Below are 11,781 nucleotides of genomic sequence, written 5' to 3'. Positions count from 1 at the left end.
ATAAGATACATTTATAAAAAAGAAGGATACATAATCTTCAATGGAATGTGCTGTCTGTAATAAATAAAATTAAAATATTAATAGAGTGGTAACTCAGAGACATTCACATAGGTCAGACATGGGCAATTGGTGGGCCGGGGGCTACATGTGGCCCTCAATCTAGTTTTTTTGTGGTCCCAAAAGCTGTAATTCAAGAAGTAGGAAAGAATATAAAGGCCAACATAATACACAAAACGACTCCCAAAACACGCAAATCAACAGCAAAATGCACAAAAGACACACACATCAACCACTTAAACCAACAGGATGACGACAAAAACACACAGAGTCATCCACAAATGACAGAATAGCTCTGAAGACACACAAATTGTCAAGAAACTTACCCAAAACGACAGGAAAATACAGAAAACAATAACATAAAATACAGAAAGCGACCCCAAAAACGCAAAAATCGACAGCTAAAATGCAGAAAATGACAAAATTACACTTGGATCAGATACAATCACATTTTTGTGGCCCCTGCTTTAATAAAGTTGCCCATTATTGAGATAGATGTTTAATTTGATAAACAAATAACATGTTTTGGGTTTTGTTTTTTGTTTTTTGACTGGGGAAAGAAACTAGAGCACTTCACTGGAGAAGAGCCACTCAAACATGGGGAGAACATGCAAACTCCACACAGAAACGACCCATGTTTCCACTCGGGAAATCAATCCCTTCTTGCTCGTTCTTCAAGAATCCAGTAAAGCTCTGTGTGTAACACAGTGTTACACTCAAATACAGGAGAAAAAAAAAACAAAAAAAACATGGAGCAGCAAAGTGACATCATGCTCTTAAAGTTAATAGATCCAATCTGGCAGCGACTGCTCTGCTTAAGCAACCCTCGCTCTAGTGAGAGAAACATAACGCTATGGTCAGATTCTTTGCTTCTTGCTCATTCCTTACTCATGCACAGAAATAGATGTCTCCTTTAGTGGAAAATTTACCACTTCTAGAAGCAGAGGATCTCGGGAGTTTGAGGTTTGTGGCCCAGTTTGTTGATTCTGGCTTTGAATGTGGAGATCAGAGTGAGGGCACTTTATGTTGGGTGATTAGAGCTGATGGTTAACAATGAAAAGCCCCCGAGGCTCGATCTGCCTGAAGCAGTGACATCATATTTGGCCGCTGACTGTCAGCTTTCTGGCCACTGGGAAATAGTTTCATCTTTTTTCCATAGTTAAGCATTTTTGCCTCCTGGTTTCTTTTCCACTCATCTACAGTCTGTGTGAAAGCTGCAAAGAGGAAGAGAAGTTCCTATTTCAGCATCATTTCTCTAATAATGAAACCTTCAGTTTAGATTTTTGACCTTTTTAACTTTTAGGAGAAATTACTAAGATGGTAAATAGGCAAAAGAACGATAATATTTGAGAAACAGCATGACTCGCAGGAACAGTGGAAGTTACAGGGCACAGAGGACGTCATAAGGTACATCAATAAGTGTAGGGCAGAGTTCAAGACACACCAAAGGAAGTGACACATCCAAGACAAATACGTCTGTCTCCTTTCACAGTTTACCAGAGGCATCCCAGGAACAGCAAAAGCCTTTTTCAGGCCCATAGCCGGTCGCCCTCTGTCCAAACAGTCGGCTTCCTTTGCACTGAGATGCTGACTGATGTGGAGGGCACTGCTTAAATATCAGAGCCTTGTTGCTGCCTGCAGACATATGTCAAAAGACCTCACAGCTACTTTCTGTGAATGAAAGGTTTACCCTTTAAAGAGAAGAGTACCTCTAGTGAAAATGTGCTTAATGTATTACCAATAAAGAAAATATGTGCATCGTTTTATTAAAAAAACACATTAAAATGTTTTTTTAGAACATTTTTTTACCTTCACGCATAAACTATGGAGAGTCGCCATTTTGGTCAGGATATGATGCACTTTCGTTGATTCCTGTTAGCTGTTGCTAGGCAACAGTGTTCCGTTGGTCTACAGTTTCTGAACAATGGCGGAGCGTAAAGCCAATGGTTGCTATAACAACCAGAGAAAAACCCAGCAGAAACTTTTCTTTTGCGTCTCTAATTAGCCAAATAATGACATAAGTCAGAGTTATCCAGACGTATCCATATTATTGGTACGGGATACACACTTACACACAGGGGGCGAGCGTGGCTCAGTGGTAGAGTGGGTCGAATCCCGCTCTATCCAAGTCATTGTCGTTGAGTCCTTGGGCATAATTTATGCCCAAAGGTATAAAATTGTTCTAAAAAGTCATTTCAATGTCATTTTCACTACAGGTACCCTGTAATGAAGATCTGTGTCAACACTTAGGGTTGAATTTGTTGTAAGAAAGTAGATTTGTCAAAGAAATGCAATGTAAGCAGCCTGCCTGTGTACATTATCCAGTGCAAACGCTGAAAGAGGCTCAAAGTGGTCCTAACCTCCGTCCTCTAAATTACAGGCTTTCAAGGCCAGGAATAATTCTAAAGGAAATGTCTGAGAGGACATTAAAAAGAGGGTCTCATTGTGGCAACTGGTGGGTGTTGTGGCAGTGACCCACATCCTTTGACTCCCATCTCCTCTGCACACATTGCATAGCACATGACCCGACCACCACATAGCCGTCTCACTATCCATAACCTGCCACAGCCGAGGGGGATTTCCCATGATTTTCCATTCATCGGTGCAGCTATTCACAAAGGACAGACACTGTTGGTCAAATCAGGATTGACAATAAGAAATTATATCTGCATGGAAAAGAATCAAAACCAGGTCAAATGAGCTGAAATGTACGAGACAGGACCGAGGCGCAAACTACATTGAAAATTCCCCAAATTTCTTAAGTTTTAAAGTCATTAACACCACTTTACAGGAATTGTATGCCCCATCCAGAGGAACTTTCTCTTTTACCCAACTCTTGCTAAATCTCTTGAACATAATAGCGTAGTCATTTCCTCTCCACACAACAGAGCCAAAAACGTTTATGACATACGTGTATGACAGGGGAGCAGTTACAATGGTTTGTTGTTGTGCAATGGAGAAACCTTTCCAGCTCTGCAGACCCTCGGCTACATTTACTGTGTTCTCTCTGAAAGAATGCAGTGAGTTAAGGATCAAGTTGGAAAAAAAAATGTGCTCATAAAGATTGTCCAAAAGAAATGAAACAAATACCAGTCTGTACTGGTTGTGTTCTGCACTGAAGACAAGCAGACATTTAAACAAATGAATGAACGAACGAATGAATGAATGAATGAATGAATCCTCGAATTGTTGTTTTTTCTACACTTGTGGCATATTTTTAGCAATGAAGTAATGACACTAGAGGCAGAGAAAAAGTCACTATTCAAAACACGTTGATTAGTTTTACATCACCCACACAAAAATGCTACATTTTAAGAGGATTTGCGGTTGCAATGACTGTTAAAAAGCTCGTCAGAATGAAAGGAAATAGAAAATAATGAAAGAACAATGTACAGTAGGTGGCGATATGCACCTATTCAAGCTGGTTGCTACGGGCCAATAACCAAGAAAGAAGAAGAATGAAGAGATACCGCTTATTTGCTGCAGACCTTCCAGTGTTAGGAACACTGCTAGTAGCTGAATTGCACTTGTAGGTTATATCAGCATAATAGTAAATGAAACAAATGCCTCATCTAATCTAATGTTCATTTGAAGTGTTATTTGATTATCTTTGTATGCAAAAGTGTAATTCTATGGACCTTGAGTCTGCTGCTAAAACATTCCTTCAATCAAAAATCACTTGATGTTGTAATGTTTTTTTTTTTACACGATTAGCTTTTTAATGACCTCCTTTCTGTTGCAGACAAGGAGAGCTGAGGTAAAGGTAGCACTGCCTTGGGCCACAGTGGGAGCCCCCTGCATCAACATCTGTGACAAAACACCTACAACATGAGACATGTCCCCAGATAAATGACGGAGAGTTGGTTGAAATGAATCATTGACAAACAAATGTGTTTTGTCCAAATTCTTGTTACAGTTTTCATTTCTAATTTCTGGTTGATTAAAACTAGCGTTAGGAGGCCACAGTGCAGGAAGAGCCTCTGGCATGGAGGTGAGGACATCAGTCTGAAGGTATAAGTCAACGTTAAAACAGGCCAAAGCCATGTTAAAAAAAGGACAAATTTTTTTTTTTCACCGGCACGCATCATGTCACTAAAGTCTCACTCTTGTCATTTTCTGAAACTTGGCAGCCCTGTAGCTGTGTTAATGTAGTCATAGTCATTTGACTAAAATTCAAGTGAGTTTTTGTCAAAAATGTAGTTTCAGTCGACTAACATGTAACAAATATAGATAACTGAAATATGAAGCATATAGATTTAAGCATTTTCTAAAGATTAATTTACCATTTATCAACCTGATAATGGATGGTATCAATGTTTGTAAATACACACAGACAGATTTGATTTGATGTGATCAATGTGTGTGATCACATGATCTGTTTCGTTGGCAAACACATTCAGTTTACTTCCTATTGGATCACTTACCCTCTTGTCCTGCCTTCCAAGCAAAAAAAGGAATTTTTATTGGACACCTTCCAAAAAAATAAACTTAGTTGTGATTGGATGTCATCCCATATGAACATTATAGTTTCGTTTTTATTAGTTAACGCAAATATATATTTTTCTCTACAACTTTCATTCACATTCACATTTTTTCCCCCATGTACAGTATTTATAGTCTTGTTATTGTCACCTAAAAAATGTTGTCGACCAAAACTACAACAACAATTTTTTAGTTTAACAAAATGACCACTGCTTATTCGTCTAAAACAAAGCTTCACACATAGTATGACACAATATTTATTGGGTTACTTTGCCTTTCCATTACTTATTAAAAGCGTAAAAATTGACGAAATGATTGATTGAAGTTTGTTTACCACAAGCTTTCAAACAATGTGATTTCAAAATCTGGGGTTAACCAAACAAACAACACAGGGATGACAGTCAGTGACTGTTTGGGTAATTGTATGGTTGATATAGGCCATGATACAGACTTTAGGTTACTCAGAGCAAATCTGCGGCTTGATGAAATATCTGAAAGTTTTCCGACAGCTGGATAAACGCTTTTCCTTGAAATGAAGTCAGCACATGACTCGCAGCTGGTTCACTCTCTCCTCCGGCTGACTAAATCCCTGAAAATAAGGAATCACCTGTGAATGTATGGAGTGTTACGTAATGTTGGTGGTGTGCTGTGGTGCATGAGCAACACACTGATGACTCAGCGTGTTTTGCATCATGCCCATGCTTGTAAACGTGCATGGATAAAATCAGTGATGGGAATAAGGAAATTGGAAGAATTAAAGACTCAGTGATGTGATTAAATACTAGTCAGGAAGGAAAATTCCACAATGCGGAGAAAAGGGTCAAGCCGCAAGCTACACTCAAAAGAAAACTCCAGAAAAGGACATTCTTCCATTGAAGTATTCTACAATTAATATTCTATCTCACACCACAAAAGCCTGAATCACTATAAACGTGCTCTTTTTTTTTTTTACTTTGTCTTTTTTAACGGGGACGAATGTCAGAAAATGTGTCTTCATCATGACTTTGAACAATAATTTGACTTAGTATGTTGGATTGTTAATATTCATGTACAACCTAAAGCAGAAAACTGTTCTAAAATCAGATGACTCAAGTTTTAGACACATTTTGAATGATACAGACTTTATGTTTTGGCCAACATAGTTAAATTATATCCCATGTGACATCATTTTTCAAATTTGAAGTGACTTTTTTTTCTTTCTTTTTTTTTGACACATTTTTTATTTTTTTATTTTTACACAAATTATTTATTATGCTAATAGGAAATCAACCAATCACATGACAGTATCTCAGTGAATTTATGCAGAGGGCAAGACGGCCTGCTGAGTTTTAAACTGTGAACTGCATGAGAAAGAATGGGGACTTTAGTCCAGATGAACCTGATACTTGTTGGGGGCATGTTATTAACTGCTCCTATAGTTTTAAAAGTGAAGGTAAATAGTGATAAAGGGGGGGGGGTAGGACCCAGAAGCAGAGATCCAATAGGCTGGCTGCAGGCTGCATGATGGGGAAATCCACTAATGGTTGCCCCACTAAAAGGAAAAACAAAAACCCAACTGTCGAAGACACAAACTGATGGTAGAAGATACAGACAAATAAACTGACAACTTGAATTATACAGATAACATAAGGAAAACGAGATGACACTCACGCACACACACAAACCTACAAGATGAGAGACAAGAAATAGCTGAAATCACACAGAATTACAACAGAGAAGGGAGACTTTACTTAACACAAATTGAAACCTTAATGTGAATTCTTCAAAAAGAAACAGCATGCAAACCTAGAGATTTACAATGAAACACCACAGGAAAATAAACCTTAAACACAAAGCACAAAGTCCCAGGTAGTGACGCTGTTGTTCCATTTTCACACACAACTAACAGAAATAAAAGCATTAATTTTATACATTGAAGGAAAACAACCTTTTAACGAACAAGTGTATGATCAACATTTTATTTTATTATGAACAGCACACATATATAGATGAAAACGTTGTAGAAAAGATGGTAAAATAACAGTTTAAAAGAGATGTTTAAGAACTAATTATTCAATTAGTTATAAAAGAATACATCTTTATTTGTTTTCTTTAGTGAGCCCCAGAAAATCACAATCAACAAGTGTCCTTGAACACATCATCAAACCAATCTACATTGTGGCAGTAGAACTAATCTACTGCCCCCTACTGACTAACATTGAAAAGTGCTGAATCTGCATGATTAGGAAAGTAATGACGATAAGTGACAAACTAATTACATTTGGAATCAACAAACTGGATTTGATAAATCTATAAAACAAAAACCAGTGACATGGCTTTGAAAAGGCAAAACTCCAATCTTAGTTGATCACTCATATACTGGCCTCACCACAAATTTATAGACGTAATGTCCACCTGGACATGGACATTCAACAACCTGAGTGCCATTCATAGCAACAGGAATCAATTCACTCTTAAAGCCAAGAACCTGACAGATATACAAGCCTTCACACATCACCACCAGGCGGTTACGATAAAGGATCTTTCCTGTGTGGCTGTTAGATGGGTTGTTGTTTTGGGAAGCCAACCGTGCTACAGGAACTGTGTCACACCTCACACCTTTGTTTGAACATTCGGTTTGGCTCTGAAGAACATCTGCGTTCCAGTTGACTGTTTTGTCCTTAAACATCAGACTACTGTGGACAGGTGTGCTGATTAATGATGTTTCAAAGTAACCATGATGAGAATAATGATTATATTCACGATGAAAGTGTTGGTATCTTAATGATTCATTTGGAATCATGTAAATCTTAGTGCTCCAAGGATCAGCTGTGTAGATCCTAGGATGAAAATCTGCATTTTCTTTGTTGAATTTGGAGTTTTTAGTAAGAGTGGTTAAAAAGAACACATTAAACTCTAAAGCTTGCATAATACCCTCATTATACAAGTTTTTGTGAGAATTGTAGAGAGGAGAGCTGGAGACATTCTCATAGAGTTTCTCTGCTTGGATCATTGGAAAACGAACATATCTCAACAGCTCAGCCTGCGTTTCCAAAGTGATAGACTTCACCTGTTCCATGATAAAACTCTCCACACTCTGAAGGACAAAATACTCATCTGGCACCACCAAGTCTGAGCGGATTATTAAAGATTTTAGAAGCTCCACTGACAGGCTTGTCCAAGCAGGGGACGTGGTCAGGTTTTGGAAGTTCCAAGCTAGGTACTGAAGACATTCTTCCTCGAGAGCGACGTCACCTGTCTCCAAAGCATAGCTGTACATTTGCACCTGGGTGTGAAACGAAGTGTCTTCTGAAAGGATTTTGGAAAACAGTCGGCCTACGTCTGTCATTAACTGCATCACCCCAAATTCAGCAGCCATCCAATGGAGGCAGAGAGCGGAGGAGAAGTTCACATCAATCTTACGGGTGTAAATATACCTGGAATGAAAAAGACATATATTTAACTAATTATTTTTTTTAATGAATTTTAAATCCTTTTTTGTCACATACAACACAAAGAGAAGAAGAAAGAAAGAATAAATACGAACAATTTTTACAAATCTTACCTATTATCATACAGCAAATGTGTGTGTGTGTAACATTTAGATGCTAACGCAATATAGGGGACTGTTATGGCGTGGCAGGGGTCTGCGCTCTCCCAGTGCTTTCAAGTTTTAAATGGTTTTCTCGCAAAGACCTTGAACTACTCTTTTAAAGAGTGATTATTTGTATTTGCATGTATTTACACCTGTCAGTGATGAAGATAATATGCAGTATTCAATGTGTGATAGAAAAAAAAGAATTCAAAAATAGTCTAGCAACACAAAGTGTTATAAATAGTCGAATCAGTCTAAAACTGTTGAATGTCATTGTATTACATAATCTATTAATGTGGCTTTTAAAATGCAGCGTAAAAGATTGAAAGGATGTGAAAAACACATGATGATTTTGAATGTTGTTAAAATACACTTTTTTTTTTAAACATACCTGATGAAGGAGGTGAAATATGGTTGGCACGGCACGCTGATGTCAAAGGAAACGTTGGTGTTTTCCTGTGTAGAATTGAAGGACGGGAATTGTGACATGATTATTTTGTGTGTGCATACTTGGGTGAAAACCCTCTTCTCAGATATGTTCTGTTGATTCTGTGTGGGAGACTGGACCAATATATTGAAATCACAGGCTTCTCCTTTGTCAAATATCTGGCCAAGATGATCTGACAGATATATAGTGTGGTCGAGGGGATGGAGAGAATCCCCAAATGACTGATTAGTGCCTGGAAACATAAAAAGGGATAAGCAAAATCAGCAGTAATATAGCTAAATGTATTTTTTACTGATTACTAATACCTACCCATGGGTTCACAAACAATGCCAACATCCTCTTTGTGGGTGCAGTCAGTTTCTCCCCACCTTTTAATACTACATCTGACCAGATAATTCTCTGTGCCGTTACAATGGATTTCATCAAGCCAAATGGGTCCAGATACTGGGAAAGAAAATCAATAGATTTTTATTTAAGAAGTCATAAAGTAGGTTAAAATGCAGGTTGTTCAAAATCCATGAAATGAGATTTGGCAACTTGGGATGTCTGGGCAGGAGACTGAGGTGTGTATCGGCCAGGACAAGCCCCCACACTACAGTTTAAGTTAACAACTAGGGATGTAACGATTCACTCAACTCCCGATACGATTCGATTCACAATACTGGGTTCACGATACAATTCTCTCACGATTTATTTTACAAAATGGGACTGTAGTCAAATGATGACTGAAAAATATTCTTTTATTTTTTGGGGGGAAAAAACCTAGACGGTTTTATTTTATTTTTATTTTTCATTGTCAAAAGAATCCCTTGATTACCTATTCAAAACAATGCAATTTAACTAAAAATAAATCTTGAATGAAATAAATAAAGGAATAATACAAATGAAGAAGAAGCTTATTAATTTAAATTCTGGTTCTATAGTAAACAATGCAAAACTGAATAATAGATATTTTTCTTTTTAACAGTGCAACTGAAAATGTATTTTGTGCCTTAACAATTGGACATAAAAAAATTAAAAAAAACAAAACAGTAATTGCACTGATTTTCGTCAGATATTTGCTTGGACCAGCAGAGGGCACTGGTAACTCAGTGGTCGGTTGGCATGCAGAAATTCTTGCAGTGAAGAAAGGGGTCAGGAATCATCTATGAACATGTTTAAGAGTAGAAGGCGGCCAGAAAGAAGGTCTTAGCAGATTCAGCCCGCCACGTACACTGCTAGACAAGAGAAGGGATAAATATATAGGCTGTTTAAAAAAAGTACTGCGTTTCCATTTTCAAAGTATCGATCTCAATCGTGATACCTATGAATCAATTTTGAACTGCCTTACGATTAATCGTTACATCCCTATTAACAACCCTTTACCATTGTAGACATTTTATTGCCCTGTGGTGGAAGTGCAGTGTAAGTTAGGAGCACCTGGTCCATAGTCTTTTCCGACCACCACAGATCTGGCTCCAGGGAACTTCAGCTGACGACACACGACCTTAGCTTCAGTCATATCCCAGTTGTCGTCGCACACTGTTCCCCATTTTCCATCATGGTAAACCTCCACACGTCCTGCGGAACTTATGCCAGTGCCGACAAGTCTCACATTGCCTTCCTGCAGTCCAACGTCTCCCTCTGATGAAGTTGTCAGGTAACAAGAAGTTTAATAACTACTGAGTATATATACAGGAACACATAGTTTGTAGATCACAGTAAATGAAGGTTTAGGTTCCTACTAAGATGATTGGTTTAAAACTGGATAAATTCTTAACAACTTGGGTGATTGTGGCTGAAGTGGTAGAGGACTGGTCCTTTGGCTTTATCTGTCGAAGTGTCCTTGGGCAAGACACTGATATTTAAGTTGCTACCAATGGTCGATTAGCACCTTGCATGACAGATCTGTCCCATTGGTGAGCCAATGTGAGCATGAATGAGCTAATATTGTAAAGCGCTTTGGGACTACTTCGGTGGTATCAAAAACACAAAAAAATTAAGTCCATTTATCATTCAACAAATGTGCTTGAAATCTGATTTGTAAGACTCACTGAGGATGCCAAAATTGATTGCCCAAGAGGAGATGGAGAGCAGCAGAAGTAGTCCCACAGTGTGCAGGTTTTGGTGTCCGAGCATTTTCAGCGAGTTGTGTTGGTAAGCAATATGCTTCGTCTGTGACTTGTAGGAAGAGAGAATTGGTTACATTAAAAAGACAAAGACATTGCACAATATCTTCAAAACCTGAATACATCCAGCTTTATTATGTCCAAAATAATTAAATATGCCGAGCAAATACAAGTGAACCAGGACTCAAGAATAAAGGCATTCATAAGTTGGAGACACTTACCTTTAGTCTTCTGGATGAGAGAATGCGACTGCATACAAAATTTGAGGCACTCTTTATGTTCCACAATAAAAAAAAAGGGAAGTGGGTGGAATCCTCAGTCCTTCGTGTGCTGAGTTTCATTTCTCATGAAATCCAAAAACTAGAAACTATCTTGCACAACAGGTTTTGGTCAGGCTGTCCCAGGTCATCCTTTGTTTATTTGGCACTGTTTATACCACTCGGTCAACAAACTTGTACCACAGTCCAGTGGCTTGTGAGCAAGTCTTGTGGCTGTTAATCATAAAGCGGATCCATTTGCCTCCCTATTCTGTATTCCACTCTGGTGTCTGGGATGTTAATGCACTGCAGTGTTAAAGCCAGTAAGAGTTTTTCAAGAGCAAGCAGCATGTGGACAGCGCTTCCCTTTGTGCAGGGAGTGTTGTACACAAGTCAAAGGTTCAGATCAGGAATAATTGGCTTTGAAAGTATGACCTACAAAAAATGTGGCTGGTGGTCACGAAGGATTGGCAGATTATTGTGTAATTAACAAAAAGCACATATGTGGTGTGTTGGTTAGCAAGAAGAGAGAATCAGTGGGGAAATGTAGGTCCTTAACAACTTTGTCAAGTTTGATTAGTTCAGATGTGGCGACTTAACTGATCGAGCCCCTGCCTATACCTTGCAGTGCTTGGCTGGATCTTGAGAGCTTTGGGTAGTCTAGAGGAGGCAGACGGCACCATACCCTGCTTAAAGAATCTAAAAAACTAATCAGAGCTTGGAGGAAGCTAATGCTACCTCAAAAGAAACTGTTGGATTGGAAAATAAGAACCCCAAAAAACCTGTCTGTGGGCCTTGTCATGAACCCTTGCCACTTTTGCCATGTGATGCCAAATGGCAATGGCATGGTAGATC

The 11,781-nt window shown here is 38.5% G+C and overlaps 1 protein-coding gene across 2 annotated transcripts; it reads right to left on the bottom strand.

Annotated features, from left to right (window-relative positions):
- Positions 1 to 6,483: 6,483 nt before the first annotated feature.
- Positions 6,484 to 11,032, bottom strand: LOC114468436 (galectin-3-binding protein A-like). Of its 2 annotated transcripts, none has more exons than XM_028455325.1 (6): positions 10,891 to 11,032; positions 10,595 to 10,721; positions 9,981 to 10,184; positions 8,871 to 9,005; positions 8,505 to 8,793; positions 6,484 to 7,955 (listed from the first exon to the last, which is right to left on the bottom strand). In XM_028455325.1, the coding sequence occupies exons 1-6, from the start codon at positions 11,008 to 11,010 to the stop codon at positions 6,887 to 6,889; spliced, it is 1,944 nt and encodes a 647-aa protein (XP_028311126.1). In that variant the 5' UTR covers positions 11,011 to 11,032; the 3' UTR covers positions 6,484 to 6,886. The 2 variants fall into 2 exon arrangements, with proteins under 2 accessions (XP_028311126.1, XP_028311127.1); XM_028455326.1 differs by having other exon boundaries at positions 10,595 to 10,715; positions 10,891 to 10,928.
- Positions 11,033 to 11,781: the final 749 nt, after the last annotated feature.

The sequence above is a fragment of the Gouania willdenowi genome, chromosome 8, assembly GCF_900634775.1.
Source record: "Gouania willdenowi chromosome 8, fGouWil2.1, whole genome shotgun sequence".
NCBI classification, from domain to species: domain Eukaryota; kingdom Metazoa; phylum Chordata; class Actinopteri; order Blenniiformes; family Gobiesocidae; genus Gouania; species Gouania willdenowi.
This window is presented reverse-complemented; position numbering and strand designations above follow the sequence as displayed.

Coding starts and splice junctions, on each gene's coding strand:
- LOC114468436 (XM_028455325.1), bottom strand. CDS start 11,010: ATGAAACTCAGCACACGAAGGACTGAGGATTCCACCCACTTCCCTTTT. Junction 10,722..10,890: donor TCTCATCCAGAAGACTAAAG/GTAAGTGTCTCC, acceptor TCTTCCTACAAG/TCACAGACGAAGCATATTGC. Junction 8,794..8,870: donor CATTGTTTGTGAACCCATGG/GTAGGTATTAGT, acceptor TTATGTTTCCAG/GCACTAATCAGTCATTTGGG.